The sequence below is a fragment of the Lissotriton helveticus genome, chromosome 11 (genome assembly GCF_964261635.1).
Source record: "Lissotriton helveticus chromosome 11, aLisHel1.1, whole genome shotgun sequence".
NCBI classification, from domain to species: Eukaryota; Metazoa; Chordata; class Amphibia; order Caudata; family Salamandridae; genus Lissotriton; species Lissotriton helveticus.
Window position 1 is genome coordinate 16,437,182 of NC_136072.1, and position 25,151 is coordinate 16,462,332.

The 25,151-nt window shown below is 50.2% G+C and overlaps 1 protein-coding gene across 2 annotated transcripts in view; it reads left to right on the forward strand.

Annotated features, from left to right (window-relative positions):
* The window catches only part of FGF12 (fibroblast growth factor 12), an 824,634-nt gene that overhangs the window by 263,822 nt on the left and 535,661 nt on the right, over positions 1-25,151 (forward strand). The window contains exon 1 of one of the 2 annotated variants that reach the window (XM_078667728.1): positions 17,686-17,765. The exons of the other annotated variant lie outside the window; for it this stretch is intronic. Within the exon in view, the coding sequence (XP_078523854.1) occupies positions 17,714-17,765 (52 nt within the window). The 5' untranslated portion in view covers positions 17,686-17,713. Of the gene's footprint in view, positions 1-17,685; positions 17,766-25,151 lie in introns of those variants that run through there. 2 annotated transcript variants of the gene reach the window in all.

Consider the following 25,151-nt stretch of genomic DNA (forward strand, 5'->3'; position numbering starts at 1 on the left):
CTGATAACCTTTTGCAAGGCTGCTTATGTGGGTGGCACAATCTGTGCTGCAAGCCCACTGGCAGAATTTGGTTTACAGGCTCTGGGCAAACATGTTGCATTGTACTAGGGACTTAGCAGTAAATAAAATAAGCCAACTATGTACACACTAATCCATAATAACAATTTACAGTGGGAGCACTTGCACTTTGGCACTGAACAGCAGTGGCAAAGTGCCCGAAGCATATAGACGAGCAAAAACAAAGTCCAACACACAGTAAAACACTGGTGGCAATGGAAATAAATACAGGGGAATCCAATGCCAAGGCTGCCAGGTCTAACACCTTCCTCTGTAGATCTCATTCCCAGGGCCGGCTCTAGGGTGGTGCGATTGGTGCCAGCGCACCTGGTGCTGACTCTGGGGGGCGCTGTGTTTTCAAGCGCAAAATGGTTTTAAAAACACCTGCTGCCGAGTACCTTGCAAAGATAACTCCGGTGATTAATGTTCCTGCTGCAGAGAGATGCGAGTTTTGTCTAAGGGAAGTTTTGACTCATCATAAAGTAGCACAGAGGGTTAATATGTCTGCTGTAAAGCATGGGTACCATGAAGTTCACATGTACAATGTAAATAGGTCAGTGCTTTACTGCTGTCAGAGAGATCCTTTTGTTACTTGAAGTTTATAAATGTAAATCCTAACACCGTACCCTGAGCTATTAAGTGCGATCTAAGAGCTGCATGGAAACTGTAAGGTATAGGTTAGAAAGTTATGATTATTCCCCCAGTCTTTCATTATCCTAATGTTGGAAAAAGGTTTCACTTGGGTAGAAATCAATTCTGATTATTTAAGAGAAACCCCAGCCAAGCTGTTCCGTTTTCGATTCTGAGTTTCTTCTTCTTCAGAACTCTTAAACTATCCTGCCCTCCAGTACGGATGGCTTGTGACTCCTACACCTTTTAGTCCACTGTCTGATGTAAAATTTCCTTTACACTGATTTACACACTTGTGATTCTTTGTCTCTGTGTAATGTGTGTGTGATTTAAAGTGCTCTGATGTAAAGTGCTCTGACACCCTACACTGGTATGAGTGTCGCTGTACAATGCCACCATGGAGCCAGATCAACAGGGCCCATACCCAGTGGAACTTTGATGGAACTTTCGATTGACTTGTGACGATGCGCCCTGGGCGGATACCAAAACTGTTTGTATTTACCTCGGTGCACGAGCAACCTTGGCAGATGCCCGGTGGAGCTGTCAAAGGCAGCTATAGAGGAGTCTTGTTCTGGTGCTCACCCCTCGGCTGTCATCTACCCACTTGGTCATCTGACATTGTTTTCCTCATTTCCCCTTTGTGTTTCCTTCCCTCCCCCTCCTCCTCTCTCTGTGATTCTTTGATTTAATTGATTTAACTATGTAACCTGTAACTCACTGGTCCTTTTGTAAAGCGCTCTGATACCTCCGGGTCTAGCCAGCACTATATAAAACTTTTCAAATAAAAAAATAAAAATGGTAGAGAGAGTGGTTTTGGAGACTTGAGGGGCACTGTTAAAGGGTTGTATTGAGGGAATCCGTGGAGAAGGAGGTCATTGGGCGGCGCCAACAAGCATTGTCGCACCGGACGCCGCCAGCGCTAAAGCCGGCCCTGCTCATTGCTCTCTGTATTTCTTTTGTTGCTCTTTCTCTTTTCTCCCCGCTCCCTCCTCTGCCCATTTGACTTGTTCTCCCCCTCATACCCCTCCTGTTGTCCTTGTTCTTCCCTCTCACTCCTCCTTCTTCTCTCCAGCACAATTGTCGCAGCAAGGCTACAGTTTTCGGATCAGCGTGTTGCAAGGTCGGGCATACACAATGAATCATGTGTGCCGCTATAAGTACAAAAGGAGCCAAACGATAATACATGTAATAAAAAAAGCAATCATTTTCACGAAAAACAGTACGATTCCTGGGAAGAGTTGCATCTTCATTCCACCAACACGTTTTGTGTTTCTCATTCGTAAAGGCCAAGATGAATTTAAAAATTATGGGGCATCTTATCAAGACAGGCGATAAAATTATCCCCGTTTTAGCGGCAGAAAACTGCCGCTAAAACGGCGATAATGAGATTGATAATATGCTCTATGAAATTCCAATTGAAGCCCATGTTAAATGTGAAGGACATCTAACATGGGCTTCAATTGGAATTCCAAAGAGCATATTATCAAGCCCATTATCGCCATTTTAGCTGCAGTTTTCTGCCGCTAAAATGGCGATAATTTTATCGCCTGTCTTGATAATATGCCCCGATATGATCTAAAAACTAGATTTGTCGGATGAAATGCGGCACAATGCTTTCTACCTTGAGCAAAATACATTTTAGTTAAAAAAAAAAAAATTATGTTCTACAGTCTTCAAAGCCTAAAAGGCAATCAGTTTTCGTTTTTTAATATTCAGTATTCACTTTTCATTTATGGCAATTTACTTTAACTTGGAATATAGATTTTACCAACATACAGGAAACACAGGTTTAGCAGCCTTCCAACACAGATGAAAGGCTCGAACAGAAACACCTTATTAACCCCTCCCATGCTGATGACGGAACCGCTCCGTCATCAGCCGCGGTCGCGCTGTGCTGATGAGGGAGCGGTTCCGTCATGGCCCGCCCAGCTCGATAGAACGCTCATGCGCGGCGCGAATTCCGCGCCTACGCTGAGGGTTCTATTGAGCTGGGTGGGCCGTGACGGAACCGCTCCGTCACGAGCACAGCTCAACCGACGCTGGTGACGGAGCGGTTCCGTCACCAGCATGCGGCCGCCGTGCGGCCGCCCCGCCCCCTTAGCACTGCGGCGGAATAGTCGCCGCAGTGAAGGGGTTAAAGGAGAGGGGAGAGAAAGGCCGTCGAGGGTCTGCTGTCCTAAACCCAACTGTCCCAACAGACAACCGACATCTTATCAGCCAATGAAGGTAGGAGGAACTGTGCTCGAAGGCAGGACTCCAACTCCCTGTCACTTTGTCTCTCAGGAGTTGAAGCAGCCAGTAGAGGCTTCTGGAGGTTGTAGTTGACAGAGGCAGGCCGTCAGCAAGAGCAGTAGGCCTGCGGACTACATCCCCCATGAAGGTCAGTCAATGCAACAAGCGAACCGAGCGGGTGCAGTTTTGCACACCGATAGGCTTCAGATAGTTCCTCGCCCAGTCTTCTGGTGCTTGGTAGCACCCTCACGTCCCCCTCCACGTGCCCCTGGCCAAGCTGGTGGAGCGGGAGTTCTCGACACCAATGGGCACAACTATTAAGGTTTTTGCGGCACTCGCCTAACGCGATCAATTTGCTGTTGCCATTAAAATGATGAGAAATTAATTCTATCTTTTACATTATGTAGAGTTGCGCCTGCCCAAATGTTTAGTAAATGTGAGTCGAAAAGCTTGCCAAGCTGATACACCTTCTTTATCAGAGCACAAGACCGTGCCTGGTACCTATGACAGCACTAGGAACAGTGTAAATGTAAACCTGTGCAAGAGCATTTTGAAGCTCCGTTCCAGCTTTGCACACAACAGGCCAGGCACACTTCTCTTTCGTCAATGCCACACATTGGATTTATTTATTTGTTTATTTGATTAACTTTATATAGCGCTGGCTAGACCCGGAGGTATCAGAGCATTTAACATGAGGTTCCACAAAATTACAAAATTAAATCAGTTACACGTAACTTCAGTTGCTAGAAAAACATTACAAGAGCATAGAAGACGAGATAAGTGAAGTGTAGAGGGGAAGGGGGTAAGGGTAAAGGGGTAGGAGGGAGATATGATGGAGAGACAAAAGAAAGTCTGCCCAAAGTCCGGCTGGGTAGGTGGTGGTCGAGGGGGAAGTCCACGGCCCATCTCCTCTATAGCTATCAGGTAGCTCCACCGGGCATCGACCAAATAGCTAAGTCTCAACGGGAAAACATTTAAAGAACATAGAGGACAAAATAAACGGAGCATAGGGGATAATGGTGTAGGGTAAAGGGGTAGGAGGGAGAATACGACAGAGAGATGAAGGAAAGTTTGCCCAATGTCCGGCTGGGTAGGTGACGGCTGAGGGGGGAAGTCCACAACCTATCGCCTCTTTAGCTATCAGGTAGCTCCACCGGACATCAGCCAGAAAGCTAGGTCTCCGCGATCGGGGGTAAGTTCACAGATTCAATGTCCTGATGGGTAGGGTGGATTGGGGAAAGGTTCGAAGTCTGCTTGGAGTCAAGTTTTTTTTTGTCTCATTGTAGTAGCACAACGTGGAAGGGACAACTGTGGCAGCCATCTTGGAGTCAGGCAAGGGGTTCTGACCTTGGTGTTAACATTCAGCCGGTCCCCAATTTTATCTTTCGCTCAACAAGGGGGGGGGGGGGGAGTTGTTTGTGCAGAGGAGCAGCTTGAGGGCAGAGCCAGTGTCAGCTTGAGAGTATTTCCGAGTTATAGCTGCCAGGGGGAGAGACAGGTGCCATTTTAGGATCAGGCGGGGCGCCTGCGGTGTCTCTCTTGGTTGATCATAAAGCTGATCATGGCCTTCCCCAGAGGCCGGAGCTGTTGCTGCGATTACCATCTATTTTACGGCCACTACGCTGTAGGAGCTAAAGGGGGCCTCCCTTAGGGTATTGCTTTATTGACCCCAGGCGATGATCTTCTGCAGGCACCATTTTGGGGTCAGGCACATTAACCCCTTCGACGCTCATGACGAGCTGGGCTCGTCATGCAGTAGCCTGCTCACACGCTCATGACGAGCCCAGCTCGTCATGAATAATGGGTTTTTGTAAAGCCCAGCACAGGGCTGTAAATCTACGAGCATCGATGCGGTTAAATAAAGGCTCTCGAATAGAACTCAATCTGTTGCCCTAAAAGACTAAGCGGCTTATTTATGAACCCTTGCATCACTTTTGCACCACTAGTGCGTCACTTTTTGTGACGCACCAGCAGTGTAAAGAATGTGCCTTGTTGCGCCATATCTACAAAGTGACACATCTAGGTAGAGGCATCACTTTGTAAACCCCTGCGCTACATTATACCCGCGCCAGGTATAATGTATGCAGGGGGGTGTTCCCGCGCAAGAAAGGGTCGTAGAAGTGACGCAGTGAAATCTCCCATATTTCACTGCGCCACTTCTAGGACGCAAATGCATCAAAATCTTACGCCTGCCTCGCAGCAGGCATAAGACTGACGCAGGCCCTTTCCTGTGAAAGGACACATTGCTGGAGTTGCATCACTTTTGTGCCATACAGATACGTCAGAAATACTGATGTATCTGTAACTCCTTGTGACATGATGCGTCATACAGTAAATATGACGCAGCAATCATGTCGCAAGGAGGGTGCACTAAGAAGTGACGCATCGCTGCTTTCACGCACGATGCGTCACTTCTCATAAATGAGGCCCTAAGTTTGGATAGCGCTGAGACTTCTGAAAAGTCCTGTCAAAAGAAATCTCTGATCCTCCATGCAAAACCTTTCGACAGGAACACAAAGAGCGGTATAAATACTACAATGCAATACTTCAAAGGCATGAGTGTCGATTCACCAAAATGCCAGGGATAGTAGAAGTGACATCACATACCCTGTGATGTTAGTAACATCACAGGAAAGGCCATCATATGATCTTCGACCCTGAGCGAGTAAGTCAAACCTCTTCTAGGAGGTTTCCTTTCCCTTAAACAAGTTGAAAGGAGTGGGATCAAATAGTGTTTTTAAAGCACAATTTTCACATAAATTTGCTAAAATGCCATAGAAGCTGAAAGGGTGAAATATTCAAATTATTTCAGTGTGTACCAAGTCAACGAAGCCTGATGTTTCCAAATAGTTCATCCCATTTTTAATGGGTGTCCCTCTTATATCAAAAGTGGCCTTAAAACATCCCAGTGTTTTGCAAATGTTGCCATCCATAGAGCATAAGTCAACCTTATGTCAAAAATGACCTCAGTATGTCAGGGTCAGCATTTTCTCTTTTTTTCCACCCTCCAATATTCCAGGTTTTCCAACTTTATGCCAAGAATTACCTCCATTGTGCAAGTACCAGCATTTTCCCACTGGTGTCCACATGCCAAGAATTTCCCCAAACATGCAGACATTTTCGAAGGGTGCCCATTGTGCCATGAATTACCTCTGTCATGTCAGTACCAATATTACCACTGGAGCCTTTTATGCCAAAATTACCCGAATGAGCCAGTGTTTTGTCACAGGTGTCTGTCATGCTAAGAACGCTGTAAGTGTGCTTCAGAGAACGCACACACTCTTTTGCAGCATTGCTGGCAAAGGTGTGCTAGAACACACCAACAGAAAAAATGTGCCAAGTCTTAGTAGAGATGCTGCATTTTTTCTCTCTGGTTTTGACACAGGCAGTGATGCAACGTTGGTGCAGGTTGCCTTGCGTAAAAAAATATAAATCTGGCCTCAATCTCAAACAATCTCACTCACTGACTGACACTGACTCTCATTCACTTTTACTCACACACACATGCTTACACATACAGACACACATCCTCATACATTCAGACAGACTGTCTCACATAAACAGACTTTCACCCACAAGCACACACATAACATGCATTTGAAACCATTTTCACATACCACAACTACTGCCAGACATCCTGTTTTTGTGGTGTGCGATCCAATATTTATCACAATAGTAGTGAATAATATCACATTATTCACTTTTATTATCATTACAAACTGGCAGAAAATATGGAAAATGGCACCCCGCTTGTGTTCTTGACACTGATTTTACCACCAATGAGACCTGGGTTGCAAAGGCAGTGCCAGGGGTCGCAAGGGGCAAGCCAGGGGTCTCCGCTGCCTCTCCTAAGGGGCAAGAGTAGGAAGCAAAGTCCAAGAAACTGCACCAAGAGGCACTCCAGCCAATAAGCCATTTCAATGCATACTTAATCAATCATGCCATTTGTATAGCGCACTACTCACCCGGGAGGGTCTCAAGGCACTTGGGGGGAGGGGTATGCTACTGCTCGAAGAGCCAGGTCTTGAGTTGTTTCCTGAAGGCGAGATGGTCCTGGGTCAGCCGAAGGTGGATGGGGAGGGAGTTCCAAGGCTTGGCAGCCAGGTAAGAGAAGGATCTTCCTCCGGTGGTGGCTCTTCGGATGCGTGGTACGGCTGCGAGGGCGAGGCTGGTGGACCGTAGCTGGCGGGTGGGCGTGTAGAAGGTCAGGCGGTTGTTGAGGTACTTGGGGCCCAGGTCGTGGAGAGACTTGTGTGCGTGGGTGAGGAGCCGGAACGTGATCCTCTTGTCGACGGGGAGCCAGTGCAGGTTCCTCAGGTGGCTGGAGATGTGGCTGCGTCGGGGGACATCCAGGATGAGTCGGGCGGAGGCGTTCTGGATGCGCTGGAGTCTTTTCTGTAGCTTGGCTGTGGTTCCGGCGTAGAGGGCGTTTCCGTAGTCCAGTCGGCTGGTGACAAGTGCCTGGGTGACAGTCTTCCTGGTCTCGGTCGGGATCCAGAGGAAGATCTTGCGAAGCATACGCAGGGTGTTGAAGCACGATGAGGAGACGGTGTTGACTTGTCTGGTCATCGAGAGGGAGGAGTCCAGGATGAAGCCCAGGTTGCGTGCGTGGTCGGTTGGCTTGGGTGCGGTGCCCAGGGCTGGGGGCCACCAGGAGTCGTCCCAGGCGGAGGGCGAAGATCCCAGGATGAGGACTTCCGTCCTCATCCTAGTTAGTGGTAAGTAAAGCTATGAATTGTCACTGCTTGAAGAAGTTCAACTCTGGCTTGGTTGAGCTATCAGGGTCAGCCGATTCACAGACGATACAGATCTTTACTGAGAGGTAGTGAAGGGATACCACCCCCACTATGCTTGGTTGGTAGAGTGTTGATTTTCAGTGTGGCCTGTGTGGGAGTACTTTGGTGTTGTGTGGCGGCCACAGTAAAGTTGTGGTGCTATAAGTAGTGAGGGAAGCAGGCTTGAGTCTACTATCTTTTTATTGAAGTGTATGGTAATGGTGAAAAAATCTGCTAACAGGCCTGTACGACGTCTGAAAATGTTTATTATCTACAAGAATATAATCTGTGAATGAAAGGGAGAGGCAACAATAGTATCCCCCAGAGCACAGTGAGCTTGAACACAAAGGCACACAAATATGTTCATACTCAAGGTACCTTTGCGTCATTTTTAACATGGGAAAAGTGACGCAAAAGAGGCACAAGGGGCTTTTAGGCAAGCCAGAGGTACCGACGGACAGAGCGGGGCCTCATTCCTTGAGCAGTTGCCAGGTGAGGTGAGGTGAGGATTGCTCCCACATAATGATGGAAATGAATTCAAGACTCCTGTGAGACTCGCCTTGAATTTGGATTTCACAGAGTATGGTAGAATGTATCGCACCAACCATTTTGAGTTGTTAATATTTGATTTTGCATAGTTTTCTATATTTGCAGTAGTGTTTATATCTTGGTCCTGAAGAAAGCCCAAGGTTTAAACTTAACCGAGTGGCTGAAACATGTAGACCTGTAAATCAATCACCTTGATAGTTATTTTGTCAAACTATCAGCACACTGTTTTTAGGTTTGACACTATGATAGCGTGTATTAAAACATTTTGAGGTATCATAGTTGTCAATTTTAAATTGCACACGTCTTTTCTTCTTCACGTTTCATAACACTGCACATTTTTCAGCACCACTAACTATAAACAAGTTGTGGCTTTATCCATCACTGGTGTTACAGCCCAGAACAGCTTTCCACTTCACATGGTCAGCTACACAGGTTGTGCAATTCACACCTAAGCCCAGATGATGAAGTTCTGCTAATTTGGTGGGCTTATGGGATTCCTTCCTAATTTTTAAATAGGTTGTGTTTATGACCCAGATCCCAGTGTGTTTCTGTCTAACTCTGCCTCACTTCTGGTAGACCGGTAGTTTCTTTGTGTTGTTATATATTGCAGGTTGGGGACAGAACACTACCTGGTCTTTAAATATTTCATCCCTGTGACCCTCTTGTAAAGTTTCTTTGTATTTTGCTTTTAAATCTGGCCCTTGGTGTGCCACAGCACACATTTGACCTTCACAATGATGTAGAAATGTAAACTTTCATTGCTGAGGAAGCTATTAAAACATTCTCCTCTCCTATGGCAAACATGAAAGTCTGGCTTTACACGTCAGAGATGACACATCAGGCAGCAGCCATTGGCAAGAACGTGGCTGAAACAGCTCCTGTTGCACTGAGGCACATCATGAAACAGAAGGGGAGGGCTATAAGTGTGCCATTTTTGGAAGTGTGTTTGGTGTTGTGCGGGACAAATGGCAGAGTGTGCTCTTTGTGTCGCTGTGATTGTGTAGCTGCTCTTCTGCATGGAGCGGGTTGAGGCAGCATGTGTGGTGTTGTGCGTGACCTCTGGCTCAGATTGGACCCTGTAGAGGCAGGGTAGACACTATCAGTGTCAGGATTCGGTACCATCTAAGTCCAGTCTACAGTGGTTCGCTTTTTGGACTTTAAAAGACATTATCTATGTCCCTTGAGGGACTCGCTTGTACCTCTTGCAGTCATCAGATGTTGCACTGTGAAAGATATCATTAGTTGTGTGTTGTGTACAGAGACGCAATCAATGTCCTTTCCAAGCGAAGATTTTATGTGGCCAATGCTTGATGCAGTTGTCTACTGTCTCCATGCAGTTAGTGAGGAGACTCACCAGCACAGGGTGCTGTGTAAGGGCACACACCATGGTAGGTTTCTGGCCAATAAGGCACTCTGAAGCCCTCAGAAGGACACTCTAAACGGACACACTGTCTCAATGTCTCTTTGTGGCTAGCTGTTGAACACATGTGCAGTGCTGACTCCACCCTCTCAGCTTTGGATGAATCAATGGACCGCGAGTATTCCGTGTGTGTGTTTGTGATATACGCAAACGCGCGGGTCATGAATTATAGATACACACCGCCCATTAAGGATGTTTTTTGCTTATTAGGGGTGACAACTGCCACCGTTTCCTTTTGATCTGCAATCCAGAGCCCCCGCTCTCTGCCAAACACCTGCCTCTCGTCTTCAACGAGGCGCTTAATCCTGACTGTCAGATCCCACAGGCAGTGAAGTGATGCTCTGCTCTGCTCTTTGTTCTCTACAAGAGCATCGCCTGCTCCCGGATGAATGAATGAATGAATGAATGAATGAGTGACATATTTATAAAGCGCACAGCTACTCCAAAAGGAGTGCCCGGTGCTGCCGAATCACACAATGCTGACAAAGAAATGGTTTAACTCCCAAAGAGCCGAGGGCCATATTATCAAGAAAGGGCGATACATTATCTCCGCTTTCATCGGCAGGAAACTGCCGCTAAAGCGGCAATAATGGGCTTGATAATAGGCCCTTGTGAATTCCCATAGAAGCCCAGGTTAACACCAGAACATTTATAAAGTCCAGGATGGAATGACAGACAGACCTGTTGCCCTCTTCTGGATACTGACAGCAAACAAGCAGTTGCTGCCTTCATAAAGTGCAGATCGGACCCGATACAGAGACCTGTTCTCTTGTTCTGCAGATGACAACAAGTAGTTGCTGATTGATAAAGTTCAGGTTGGAGATGACAGAAAGATCTGTTGTTTTGTTCCAGAAACAGAAGACAACTAAGCAGTTGCTGCATTAATAGAACCTCTGCTGGTCAGGCAGAGTTTCTCTGTCTTAGGAGACCCTCATAAGATGTTGCAGACACACCTCCTCTGTCCACAGCTATGGGAATTATAACATTGCTGTTAGCAAAGAGAATTGGAAAATGCGTAACATCTATTCAAGGCCGAAACATGTTGACAAATCACTAAATGAGAGACCTGAGAGAGGTCTCCACCTTACGACTATAGGTTACTTCCCCCCATAGTAGTTGCACACTGACTACCAGGGTTCCTTTTAAACATCCACGGTAGCATTTGCCCGTTATAGGTTTTTAGCTGTGACAGGGCGGTACACTTATTAAAGGCTAGTTTGTGACCTCCCCTATCAGTTTCAATCCACAACCACGTTTCACTACTCCACCACAACAATCACCTAACTTGCTTGTATCATAAGGCACCTCTTAAAAAGATCTCTGCCGAAGCCACCCTTTTGGGGGACCCCTAGGGCATTGCACCGTCGGCCCAACAAGGAGCACCGCCCTATGATGAAGCATGACATCCCCTTGGGGAGGTGTGAGGGCAACATGAGACAGTCTCGTTGACTGTCTTAATGACATAGGTATAGAGACACCGGTTAATAACACCTCTTCTCCCTTCCCAGGAACAGAAGCCCCAAATTTTGAGTCACATAATTTAATCAACCAAGCCGCATAATTTGGTCGTCCTATGCCATATAATTCCGGGAGCCTTGTCATTAGGACATCATGTGTGTGCTTCTGTTGTAGCCACTGAAATATGAAGTCCACCACCATGTTTCTTAATCTGTAAAGTACCCTGCCCCTGAGTCCTGCACTGCACTGCAGCGTGCAGTCCCCTGCCCCTGAGTCCTGCACTGCACTGCAGTGTGCAGTACCCTGCCCCTGAGTCCTGCACTGCACTGCAGTGTGCAGTACACTGCTCCTGAGTCCTGCACTGCACTGCAGTGTGCAGTCCCCTGCCCCTGAGTCCTGCACTGCACTGCAGTGTGCAGTCCCCTGCCCCTGAGTCCTGCAATGCACTGCAGTGTGCAGTACCCTGCCCCTGAGTCCTGCACTGCACTGCAGTGTGCAGTACACTGCTCCTGAGTCCTGCACTGCACTGCAGTGTGCAGTACCCTGCCCCTGAGTCCTGCACTGCACTGCAGTGTGCAGTACACTGCTCCTGAGTCCTGCACTGCACTGCAGTGTGCAGTCCCCTGCCCCTGAGTCCTGCACTGCACTGCAGTGTGCAGTACCCTGCCCCTGAGTCCTGCACTGCACTGCAGTGTGCAGTACCCTGTCCCTGAGTCCTGCACTGCAGTGTGCAGTACCCTGCCCCTGAGTCCTGCACTGCACTGCAGTGTGCATTACCCTGTCCCTGAGTCCTGCACTGCACTGCAGTGTGCAGTACCCTGCCCCTGAGTCCTGCACTGCACTGCAGTGTGCAGTACCCTGCCCCTGAATCCTGTACTGCACTGCAGTGTGCCGTACCCTGCCCCTGAGTCCTGCACTGCACTGCAGTGTGCAGTACCCTGTCCCTGAGTCCTGCACTGCACTGCAGTGTGCAGTACCCTGCCCCTGAGTCCTGCACTGCACTGCAGTGTGCAGTACCCTGCCCCTGAATCCTGTACTGCACTGCAGTGTGCAGTACCCTGCCCCTGAGTCCTGCACCGCACTGCAGTGTGCGGTACTCTGTTCCTGAGTCCTGCACTGCACTGCAGTGTGCAGTACCCTGCCCCTGAGTCCTGCACCGCACTGCAGTGTGCGGTACTCTGTTCCTGAGTCCTGCACTGCACTGCAGTGTGCAGTACCCTGCCCCTGAGTCCTGCACCGCACTGCAGTGTGCGGTACTCTGTTCCTGAGTCCTGCACTGCACTGCAGTGTGCAGTACCCTGCCCCTGAGTCCTGCACTGCACTGCAGTGTGCAGTACTCTGTTCCTGAGTCCTGCACTGCCTGCACACCAGGGATCACGCCGCTGGTGCGCTCAGATCTCTGGGGCTGCTCAGCCAGCAGAGGTTCAACGTGTTCTCAGCCTCGCCTCCTCTGGTGCCCAGGAGCAGAGGGTTGCTATGCAGGTGAGCCGCCGTAGGATTCCGAACATGCACAGAACGGCAAGATGTTCAGAGCCGGCTGGTCTGTGGGGACGGCGCTGCCAGAGTAAACATGATGTTTCCGTCCGTGCTCCATTCATTACCTGCGCTTCGAGGGCACAGGAGAGCGGGGTGCCCCGTGCCGGACCGTGGCACCAGGAGACACCCCGACTGTGTGAGGGGACGAGCCCTGGGGCACTTGCCTCAGTAAACAGCTGGAGTGCCAGCTATGTGAGCCCGAAGGGTGTGTTCATAGTGCCTAGCGTGAACCCAGGGGTCTGTTCATAGCGCCTAGCTTGCCTAGATGTTTTTGTTTTATTTAAGTATCTCTGTCGGGGAGCGCTGGAAGCTAATTTTCTATTCCAACTCCAGTGTGTGCAACAGTTGGGAAGGTGTTGGAATTAAATCTAACACCTTCTACCCACTGCTACACACCTTTTGCGTTGCAATGACATGCAATGTAATGGCATGCGTTGTAATAGTTGCGTTGTAAAAGCTGTGTCCCCCAACCAGCCAGTGCTGGACGCACAACCTTTCCCTCAGTTGAACCCCAAAAGCAGGAACAAAACCCTAATAATGACAGAAGAGAGACACATTAATGCAGCGGACATGAATCATAGTCATGTGATCGAGAGGAGGGCTGTGACAACCATATAGTGCCTCCTTTATAGTCTAATAATAATAATTATAATAATAATTTGTTTATTGTATAGTTAATAAAAACCATAACAATTTATATAAAACGACATTCAGCAAACATTAGCTTAAAACAAGTTTTCATATGATTTCCTTTCATTTCTTTAACTCGGCACAAAATGTATAAAAGCAATTCATAAATCAATATTTACATATTTCACAGTATTGGTAAGAGATGTCCATCGATCTTCTTAACCACAAGTCTGAAGGATCTGAAATAGCAATAATTTTTTTTTCTTTTCTCTTCACCTTCATCCTAGTTGAGATTATCTCGGTAAGGACTTGCTTGCTTTCAATAGTTTTTCGCGAGCTTGCAAAAACTTTACCATTCTACAGTTCATTTGGGGGTCAGTTGGATCCAGTCCTCCAATAATGGCGGTTCTACATGAACGTATTCTCCTGTCCACGAAGACTTTCTTCAGAAAGGTGACACACACGGGTTGCAGCTTCTTGCAATGGCATATTAGATTAATTAAGTCTTCCTTTTCGTAACCACAAAGACGGCATTCTTTTGACTCAATATGCCTCCAAGATGGTTTGTCGGCTAAAATTGGAAATTTGCCAAAACGCAATGCCATTAGTTGTTTTTTAATATAAATAGAGAACGTGGTGTCTAGGTAGGCCGCCGGTTTAAAGTCATTGGTGGGGTAAAAACTTAGCAATGTGCACTAACGTATACATGTAAATAAACAACTTACAATTCATAATTTTGTATATAAAACCACACGCAGGAGTCGGAGAGGTTTATGACATTATAATAACATTAAAGTTATTTTACTAATATAATTCCCGTGCACATTTTCCACATATTGCGGAGCTAACCTTAAGAAGACGCCAACATGACATTTTAAAACAAGGGGTACGCTTGTTTCATTCATTAAAAAAGACATTTTTTACATAAGTAACTAAAAATGTTCTTCCTTGAATGTTATAATGCGCGGGTGCTAAAGGTGCGAGGAAAGAGAGGGGGCTTTGAAATGCAGCCTCATGTGTCTCTGACCCCCTCTCTGCCCTTGAGAGATGAGAAAGATGCTTCATCCTGTTATGCAAGTCTTTCTAGAGGTGAGACAGGTATGGATGACTCTGCACTTACCCAAATGGACAATCAGAGGGGAGAGTAACGCACAACTGACTATATGCTCATCCTATGAGCCTTACATAAATGAGCCATGATATGTGGCTGACGTCACGTTCAACTCTTCTGGCCTTTCAGATATAAGGGCCTGATTCACAGAACTAACTTAAGACAAAATCCTAAACGTACTACTTTTGGTATTCACAGAAGTTAGGATTTTGTCTTAAGTTTGTCTTAAGACAGACTTAAGACAGACTTAAGACAAAATCCTAACTTCTGTGAATACCAAACGTAGTAAGTTTAGGATTTTGTCTTAAGTTAGTTCTGTGAATCGGGACCAACGTTTTTTTTTTTTTTTTAATTCTTTTCATTGCAGTGTATTAGAACAACATATCAAGACTACAATGTCAACGCATCTTCTGTCTGGCCTTGATTATACATTTAGAACTGCACCAGGTACTAAAGGCAACAGTCTTCGCTCATTCCCCCCTATAAACGTCTATAATGCTGCCACTCCCAACACTCCAAGATCTTTTCCCATTTCCTAGGGCAACCTCTTCTCAAATAAATTGTGTGTTCTGCTTGCCAACACCAATCAAGATCATGTTTCCAGTTTCGGCAGGGCCAGGCCTCCCCAATTCCATGCAATGTTGCGCTTTGCCACCACTGCAGCCAGTGCCGGCCGCAGGTTTGTATTTTTTGGCCAAACCTCCCCTCTAGGGATCAGTAGCTGAAGCCACTTCAGCTCTCCTGGAACCCCAACCCCCTCAACCCTTGCCATAATCCTCCCAAGAAACTTCCAGAATGTCTGTATCATCAGACATTCCCACAGCAGGTGGCAGAAGGTGCACTGTCTATTGATGATGATTCAGTACATGACAACATTGTGTTCTTATCTTTTTGCACATTTTTTAACCCTCATTTTTTTAACATCTTTGTACTACTGTGCTTCAACCACTCTTTCATGATTTTTAACGAGATCAAATAAAAGTATTTTTGACTGACAGGTGGTAGAAGGGTCCCTCCCGCCCACATCCCCGGTGACACAGAGCATTTTCCACATGACTTAGGCAGTGTAGCAGTGTTCGGGGGTAGTATATATTCAATGGAATATTTTTAGTTGAACTAGGCGAAATCTGGACCATAGTGCTACCTCCCTAGGGCCCTGCTTGGCTTCCATCCACTCATCATCTTCAATGTGGCCCCCATCACTGTCCCAAGCTGCTCTCAGGGGCCCCAGTGTGTCCGGCGCATTGTTCTCTATTTTCTTGTACATTAACAATAGTGCTCTCCCCTCTCAGGGGTCAGTGAGTAGCCGGTCCTCCAGGGGTTGATGCTTCTGCCAATTCCTCCCCCTCCTGTTCAGATGCAAAGTTAACTGGCTTTAGAGATTAAATTCAGAGCTGCCTGTCTTCGAGAAGTGAAGTCAGAACACATTGTGCCCCGTATGTCTTTCAGTGAAGGGTGTGACGTCATTGACACCTCATTCTTGGCATCTTCTTCGGGTACCCATTGAACTCCCGAAAATCCTGTCTCCAAGGTGACTCCCTCGCCTCCTTGGTGCCTGCGGCATAAACGCCATTCTGCAGGTAAATATTGCAAGGAGATTTAATTAACTACAGTAAACGTGTGTGTGTGTAGATATACGTGTGTGTGTGTGTGTAGATATATGTGTGTGTGTGTGTGTGTGTAGATATATGTGTGTGTGTGTGTGTGTAGATATACGTGTGTGTGTGTGTGTAGATATACGTGTGTGTGTGTGTGTGTAGATATACGTGTGTGTGTGTGTGTGTGTAGATATGCGTGTGTGTGTGTGGGGATATACGTGTGTGTGTGTAGATATATGTGTGTGTGTGTGTAGATATATGTGTGTGTGTATGTGTGTAGATATACGTGTGTGTGTAGATATACGTGTGTGTGTGTGTGTAGATATGCGTGTGTGTGTGTGGGGATATACGTGTGTGTGTGTAGATATACGTGTGTGTGTGTAGATATACGTGTGTGTGTAAATATACGTGTGTGTGTGGATATACGTGTGTGTGTAGATATGCGTGCGTGTGTAGATATACGTGTGTGTGTAGATATACGTGCGTGTGTAGATATACGTGTGCATGTGTATGTGTGTTTGTGTGTAGATATACGTGCGTGTGTAGATATACGTGTGCGTGTGTATGTGTGTGTGTGTGTAGATATACGTGTGTGTGTGTGTGTAGATATACGTTTGTGTGTGTGTGTAGATATGCGTGTGTGTGTGTGTGGGGATATACTTGTGTGTGTGTAGATATACGTGTGTGTGTGTAGATATAATTGTGTGTGTAAATATACGTGTGTGTGTGAATATACGTGTGTGTGTAGATATGCGTGCGTGTGTAGATATACGTGTGTGTATAGATATACGTGCGTGTGTAGATATACGTGTGTGTGTGTATGTGTGTGTTTGTGTGTAGATATACGTGTGTGTGTAGATATACGTGTGTTTGTGTGTAGATATGCGTGTGTGTATGTGTAGATATACGTGTGTGTGTGTGTGTGTAGATATACGTGTGTGTGTGTGTGTGTGTGTGTAGATATACGTGTGTGTGTGTGTGTGTGTGTGTAGATATATGTGTGTGTGTGTGCGTAGATATGTGTGTTTGTGTGTATTAATGTCTCACTGTGGCACCTATGTGTTGTCAGAATCCATACATTGGTGTTTCTTTTTGATGTTCCTGTAGAGTTTCCTCCCATGAACCAATCACCATGTTTCTGTGATGTTTTCTGCATGCATCTGTATAAACCCCTGGCTCTGGGCTCCCTGGCCGCTCTCAGTGTGAATAAACCGGTGCACACGCGGTCTGTCTCTGTCTTCAGTGGCTAATGCATGCTGCCTCTTCCCAGGGGTTTGCTCCGGTGTCTTTGTGCCTGCTGCAGCTCCCTGGGCCCCACCACTTCCTGGTTGTGCAAGCCGAGGCGGGGCTTGTCTCTATGACAGCGTCTGACGCCTGCAGAGCTCTCCCCCTCTCTCTCCTCTCTCTCTCTCCTCTCTCTCTTCTGTCTCTCTCCCTCTCGCCTCTCCCTCTCCCCTCTCTCTCCATCCACCCCTCCGGTGCCTCCTCGCCTCCACCTCCCCCTTTGGCCAGCTGCCTCCGCCGTGCAGGGTCCCCCATGGCCCTCTGCAGCGCCTCGTAGCCCCCTCTCCGGACCCCGGCGCTGCTGCCCTCCCCTGCCACGGAGGGGGGGTGATGTGCTCCTAACTTCTGGGTGAAGTGCAGTTGGTGGGACCCGCGGGCTCCGGACTCGGCCTCAATGAAGATTCGGTGGCTCTTCCCGGAGAAAGGAGCGCACATGCTGCAGTGTCTATGTGCAAAGCGCCTAAAACAGCGGAAGAACGTGCCTGGTGAGAGCTTGGCGCTACCTGATGCTCCCAAATGCTGTTTTTTTACCACACACACTCGCTGCCTGTGCCATCGTGCACATGGGGACCCTCTGGTGACGTGTGTTGTGAGTGTGCATTTGTTTGTCGGGTAGACACAAGCTGGGTGATGAGCAAACAGCGTGGTAGGCGCTATGCACGTGGTTATCGTTTGTTTGGGCTTGGACCCCCTCCCCCCTGGTCCGCGGGCACGCTGCGCGCTCACTGCTCCCCGGGTTACGAATACAATGTTCTGTTTTCTGTTCATCTAATGTTAGCTTCGTGTTAGTGTAGCGGGTGACTCTTGAAGGTGTGACGTCTTCTTGCAATGTGTGGCTGCAGAAGACTAGAATGACTCAGTGTGTGATCCTGGGCAAACCACGGTATGGGGTGTGAATTTAAGATAGCGCTTGGTATAGTCTGGTGTCTCAGAGGTTGTGAATGAATACTGCAGACCAAAGGGATCTTCTGGTCTTATCCACGTGGCCGCACGGTGTGACCCTCGACAAACCACTTATCGGCCTTGTTTATTATAGATGCCGCGAATGCGCGCCCTCAAATCGTCGAGTGTTAAAGGCTATTTAAGACCACATGCAATTCACACAAAAATTAGCAAGGCGCTATGTGGGGAGCAAGCAAGTGGTATCTTTCTAATGTTACGTTTTCTGCAAAGTAAGGACACAATTAAATGATTTACATACATGTGAATGTGCACGCTTTAAAAACATCGACGTCTGGTGTTACACGTGTATTGGCTCCGATCAGACATGAAATAAAGTGTCGGTGACCTGAACAAAGTGCTGAAGTGTCCCAGTGCTGCAGCTACTCAGGGTCTGTCCAGGGTCCTGAAGAGTCTCAGAGCTGCTGCTAGGGGTCTGTCCAGGGTCCTGAATTGTCTCAGAGCTGCCTCTAGGGGTCTGTCCAGGGCCTTGAAATGTATCTGGGCTGCTGCTAGGGGTCTGTCCAGGGTCCTGAAGTGTCGCTTGGCTGCTGCTAGGGGTCTGTCCAGGGTCCTGAAGTGTCTCAGAGCTGCTGCTAGGGGTCTGTCCAGGGTCCTGAAGTGTCTCTTGGCTGCTGCTAGGGGTCTGTCCAGGGTCCTGAAGTGTCTCTTGGCTGCTGCTAGTGGACTGTCCAGGGTCATGAAGTCTCTCTTGGCTGCTGCTAGGGGTCTGTCCAGGGTCCTGAAGTGTCTCAGAGCTGCTGCTAGTGGACTGTCCAGGGTCATGAAGTCTCTCTTGGCTGCTGCTAGGGGTCTGTCCGGGGTCCTGGAGTGTCTCAGAGCTGCTGCTAGGGGTCTGTCCAGGGTCCTGAAGTGTCTCTTGGCTGCTGCTAGGGGTCTGTCCAGGGTCCTGGAGTGTCTCTTGGCTGCTGCTAGGGGTCTGTCCAGGGTCCTGAAGTGTCTCAGAGCTGCTCCTAGGGGTCTGTCCAGGGTCCTGAAGTGTCTCAGAGCTGCTGCTAGTGGACTGTCCAGGGTCATGAAGTCTCTCTTGGCTGCTGCTAGGGGTCTGTCCGGGGTCCTGGAGTGTCTCAGAGCTGCTGCTAGGGGTCTGTCCAGGGTCCTGAAGTGTCTCTTGGCTGCTGCTAGGGGTCTGTCCAGGGTCCTGGAGTGTCTCTTGGCTGCTGCTAGGGGTCTGTCCAGGGTCCTGAAGTGTCTCAGAGCTGCTGCTAGGGGTCTGTCCAGGGTCCTGAAGTGTCTCAGAGCTGCTGCTAGGGGTCTGTCCAGGGTCCTGGAGTGTCTCAGAGCTGCTGCTAGGGGTCTGTCCAGGGTCCTGAAGTGTCTCAGAGCTGCTGCTAGGGGTCTGTCCAGGGCCCTGAAGTGTCTCAGAGCGGCTGCTAGGGGTCTGTCCAGGGTCCTGAAGTGTCTCTTGTCTGCTGCTAGGGGTCTGTCCAGGGTCCTGAAGTGTCTCTTGGCTGCTGCTAGGGGTCTGTCCAGGGTCCTGAAGTGTCTCTGGGCTGCTGCTAGGGGTCTGTCCAGGGTCCTGAAGTGTCTCTGGGCTGCTGCTAGGGGTCTATCCAGGGTCCTGAAGTGTCTCTTGGCTGCTGCTAGGGGTCTGTCCAGGGTCCTGAAGTGTCTCAGAGCTGCTGCTAGGGGTCTGTCCAGGGTCCTGAAGTGTCTCAGAGCTGCTGCTAGGGGTCTGTCCAGGGTCCTGGAGTGTCTCAGAGCTGCTGCTAGGGGTCTGTCCAGGGTCCTGAAGTGTCTCAGAGCTGCTGCTAGGGGTCTGTCCAGGGCCCTGAAGTGTATCAGAGCTGCTGCTAGGGGGCTGTCCAAGGTCTTGAAGTGTCTTAGAGCAGCTGCTAGGGGTCTGTCCAGGGTCTTGAAGTGTCTCAGAGCTGCTGCTAGGGGTCTGTCCGGGGTCTTGAAGTGTCTTAGAGCAGCTGCTAGGGGTCTGTCCAGGGTCATGAAGTCTCTCTTGGCTGCTGCTAGGGGTCTGTCCGGGGTCCTGGAGTGTCTCAGAGCTGCTGCTAGGGGTCTGTCCAGGGTCCTGAAGTGTCTCTTGGCTGCTGCTAGGGGTCTGTCCAGGGTCCTGGAGTGTCTCTTGGCTGCTGCTAGGGGTCTGTCCAGGGTCCTGAAGTGTCTCAGAGCTGCTGCTAGGGGTCTGTCCAGGGTCCTGAAGTGTCTCAGAGCTGCTGCTAGGGGTCTGTCCAGGGTCCTGGAGTGTCTCAGAGCTGCTGCTAGGGGTCTGTCCAGGGTCCTGAAGTGTCTCAGAGCTGCTGCTAGGGGTCTGTCCAGGGCCCTGAAGTGTCTCAGAGCTGCTGCTAGGGGTCTGTCCAGGGTCCTGAAGTGTCTCTTGTCTGATGCTAGGGGTCTGTCCAGGGTCCTGAAGTGTCTCTTGGCTGCTGCTAGGGGTCTGTCCAGGGTCCTGAAGTGTCTCTGGGCTGCTGCTAGGGGTCTGTCCAGGGTCCTGAAGTGTCTCTGGGCTGCTGCTAGGGGTCTGTCCAGGGTCCTGAAGTGTCTCTTGGCTGCTGCTAGGGGTCTGTCCAGGGTCCTGAAGTGTCTCAGAGCTGCTGCTAGGGGTCTGTCCAGGGTCCTGAAGTGTCTCAGAGCTGCTGCTAGGGGTCTGTCCAGGGTCCTGGAGTGTCTCAGAGCTGCTGCTAGGGGTCTGTCCAGGGTCCTGAAGTGTCTCAGAGCTGCTGCTAGGGGTCTGTCCAGGGCCCTGAAGTGTATCAGAGCTGCTGCTAGGGGTCTGACCAGGGTCTTGAAGTGTCTTAGAGCAGCTGCTAGGGGTCTGTCCAGGGTCTTGAAGTGTCTCAGAGCTGCTGCTAGGGGTCTGTCCAGGGTCCTGAAGTGTCTCTTGTCTGCTGCTAGGGGTCTGTCCAGGGTCCTGAAGTGTCTCTTGGCTGGTGCTAGGGGTCTGTCCAGGGTCCTGAAGTGTCACTGGGCTGCTGCTAGGGGTCTGTCCAGGGTCCTGAAGTGTCTCTGGGCTGCTGCTAGGGGTCTGTACAGGGTCCTGAAGTGTCTCTTGGCTGCTGCTAGGGGTCTGTCCAGGGTCCTGAAGTGTCTCAGAGCTGCTGCTAGGGGTCTGTCCAGGGTTCTGAAGTGTCTCTTGGCTGCTGCTAGGGGTCTGTCCAGGGTCCTGAAGTGTCTCTTGGCTGCTGCTAGGGGTCTGTCCAGGGTCCTGGAGTGTCTCAGAGCTGCTGCTAGGGGTCTGTCCAGGGTCCTGGAGTGTCTCAGAGCTGCTGCTAGGGGTCTGTCCAGGGCCCTGAAGTGTCTCAGAGCTGCTGCTAGGGGTCTGTCCAGGGTCCTGAAGTGTCTCTTGTCTGCTGCTAGGGGTCTGTCCAGGGTCCTGAAGTGTCTCTTGGCTGCTGCTAGGGGTCTGTCCAGTGTCCTGAAGTCTCTCTTGGCTGCTGCTAGGGGTCTGTCCAGGGTCCTGAAGTGTCTCAGAGCTGCTGCTAGGGGTCTGTCCAGGGTCCTGAAGTGTCTCTTGGCTGCTGCTAGGGGTCTGTCGAGGGTCCTGGAGTGTCTCAGAGCTGCTGCTAGGGGTCTGTCCAGGGTCCTGAAGTGTCTCAGAGCTGCTGCTAGGGGTCTGTCCAGGGCCCTGAAGTGTCTCTGGGCTGCTGTTAGGGGTCTGTCCAGGGTCCTGAAGTGTCTCAGAGCTGCTGCTAGGGGTCTGTCCAGGGCCCTGAAGTGTCTCAGAGCTGCTGCTAGGGGTCTGTCCAGGGTCCTGAAGTGTCTCTTGTCTGTGGCTAGCGGTCTGTCCAGGGTCCTGAAGTGTCTCTTGGCTGCTGCTAGGGGTCTGTCCAGGGTCCTGAAGTGTCTCTGGGCTGCTGCTAGGGGTCTGACCAGGGTCCTGAAGTGTCTCTGGGCTGCTGCTAGGGGTCTGTCCAGGGTCCTGAAGTGTCTCTTGGCTGCTGCTAGGGGTCTGTCCAGGGTTCTGAAGTGTCTCTTGGCTGCTGCTAGGGGTCTGTCCAGGGTTCTGAAGTGTCTCTTGGCTGCTGCTAGGGGTCTGTCCAGGGTCCTGAAGTGTCTCTTGGCTGCTGCTAGGGGTCTGTCCAGGGTCCTGGAGTGTCTCAGAGCTGCTGCTAGGGGTCTGTCCAGGGTCCTGAAGTATCTCAGAGCTGCTGCTAGGGGTCTGTCCAGGGTCCTGAAGTGTCTCAGAGCTGCTGCTAGGGGTCTGTCCAGGGCCCTGAAGTGTCTCTGGGCTGCTGTTAGGGGTCTGTCCAGGGTCCTGAAGTGTCTCAGAGCTGCTGCTAGGGGTCTGTCCAGGGTCCTGAAGTGTCTCAGAGCTGCTGCTAGGGGTCTGTCCAGGGTCCTGAAGTGTCTCTTGTCTGCTGCTAGGGGTCTGTCCAGGGTCCTGAAGTGTCTCTTGGCTGCTGCTAGGGGTCTGTCCAGGGTCCAGAAGTGTCTCTGGGCTGCTGCTAGGGGTCTGACCAGGGTCCTGAAGTGTCTCTGGGCTGCTGCTAGGGGTCTGTCCAGGGTCCTGAAGTGTCTCTTGGCTGCTGCTAGGGGTCTGTCCAGGGTCCTGAAGTGTCTCAGAGCTGCTGCTAGGGGTCTGTCCAGGGTTCTGAAGTGTCTCTTGGCTGCTGCTAGGGGTCTGACCAGGGTCCTGAAGTGTCTCTGGGCTGCTGCTAGGGGTCTGTCCAGGGTCCTGAAGTGTCTCTTGGCTGCTGCTAGGGGTCTGTCCAGGGTCCTGAAGTGTCTCAGAGCTGCTGCTAGGGGTCTGTCCAGGGTTCTGAAGTGTCTCTTGGCTGCTGCTAGGGGTCTGTCCAGGGTCCTGAAGTGTCTCTTGGCTGCTGCTAGGGGTCTGTCCAGGGTCCTGGAGTGTCTCAGAGCTGCTGCTAGGGGTCTGTCCAGGGTCCTGAAGTGTCTCAGAGCTGCTGCTAGGGGTCTGTCCAGGGCCCTGAAGTGTCTCAGAGCTGCTGCTAGGGGTCTGTCCAGGGTCCTGAAGTGTCTCTTGTCTGCTGCTAGGGGTCTGTCCAGGGTCCTGAAGTGTCTCTTGGCTGCTGCTAGGGGTCTGTCCAGGGTCCTGAAGTCTCTCTTGGCTGCTGCTAGGGGTCTGTCCAGGGTCCTGGAGTGTCTCAGAGCTGCTGCTAGGGGTCTGTCCTGGGTCCTGAAGTGTCTCAGAGCGGCTGCTAGGGGTCTGTCCAGGGCCCTGAAGTGTCTCAGAGCTGCTGCTAGGGTCTGTCCAGGGTCTTGAAGTGTCTCAGAGCAGCTGCTAGGGGTCTGTCCAGGGTCCTGAAGTGTCTCTTGGCTGCTGCTAGGGGTCTGTCCAGGGTCCTGAAGTGTCTCTTGGCTGCTGCTAGGGTCTGTCCAGGGTCTTGAAGTGTCTCAGAGCTGCTGCTAGGGGTCTGTCCAGGGTCCTGAAGTGTCTCTGGGCTGCTGCTAGGGGTCTGTCCAGGGTCCTGAAGTGTCTCACAGCTGCTGCTAGGGGTCTGTCCAGGGTCCTTAAGTGTCTCAGAGCTGCTGCTAGGGGGTCTGTCCAGGGTCCTGAAGTGTCTCTTGTCTGCTGCTAGGGGGTCTGTCCAGGGTCCTGAAGTATCTTACAGCTGCTGCTAGGGGTCTAGCCCTGGTGCTATAGTGTTTCAGAGCTGCAGCTAGGGGTCTGTCCAGGGTCTGTCCAGGATCCTGAAGTGTCTCAGAGCTGCTGCTAGGGGTCTGTCCAGGGTCTTGGGTGTCTCTTGGCTGCTGCTAGGGGTCTGTCCAGGGTCCTGAAGTGTCTTACAGCTGCTGCTAGGGGTCTGTCCAGGGTCCTGAAGTGTCTTTTGGCTGCTGCTAGGGGTCTGTCCAGGGTCTTGGGTGTCTCTTGGCTGTTGCTAGGGGTCTGTCCAGGGTCCTGAAGTGTCTTACAGCTGCTGCTAGGGGTCTGTCCAGGGTCCTGAAGTGTCTCAGAGCTGCTGCTAGGGTTCTGTCCAGGGTCCTGAAGTGTCTCTTGTCTGCTGCTAGGGGTCTGTCCAGGGTCCTGAAGTGTCTCTTGTCTGCTGCTAGGGGTCTGTCCAGGGTCCTGAAGCGTCTCTTGGTTGCTGCTAGGGGTCTGTCCAGGGTCCTGGAGTGTCTCTAGGCTGCTGCTAGGGGTCTGTCCAGGGTCCTGAAGTGTCTCTTGTCTGCTGCTATGGGTCTGTCCAGGGTCCTGAAGCGTCTCTTGGTTGCTGCTAGGGGTCTGTCCAGGGTCCTGAAGTATCTTACAGCTGCTGCTAGGGGTCTAGCCCTGGTGCTATAGTGTTTCAGAGCTGCAGCAAGGTGTCTGTCTTGAGTGATGCGAGGGTGTCTCGGATGTACCAGCCATGTGTCCGCGCAGGGATGTGAATTGCCCCCTGCTGCCTGCTGAGCTTCTGCTGAGGATGCTGAGACACCCCCTGCTGGTGGCGAGGTTCGGTGCCTGCTGCTGAGATGCTTCGGTGCTGCTGGATGAAGCTCGGTCGACGTATTCACACTAAATGCTTTCTATTTACTGAGTCAAGGGTTTTAGAATTCAGTGAATCAGCGTCACTTTGTTTATATTGTACAAATGTTTTTTTTCCGCTGGGCTACTCTTGCGTAGCGCTGCAAGGCTGCCTCTATGTAGCGCCGCTAGGCTGCCTCTATGTAGCGCCTCTAGGCTGCCTCTATGTAGCGCCGCTAGGCTGTTATTTTGAAGCGCTGCTAGGCTGCCTTTATGTAGCGCCTCAAGGCTACCTTTCACCAGGTGCACAAACTATGAGCTGAACTTTCAGAAGAATTTTCCATAAACAGCTCAACCCTGCAGCATTTCTGTACTTTGGGAAGAAGTGTGTCAGACTGACAGTGACTGCCATGACGTGTGCGGCGCTCTTCACACAATGATGTGCTTCAAGACACTACAGTGATTCATCATTTGTAATAGTGTGGGGGGGGAGGGGGGCTCGGAATGCAGCGCACCCACCGTAAATCGTTAGCCCACGTGTTGAAATTCAGAC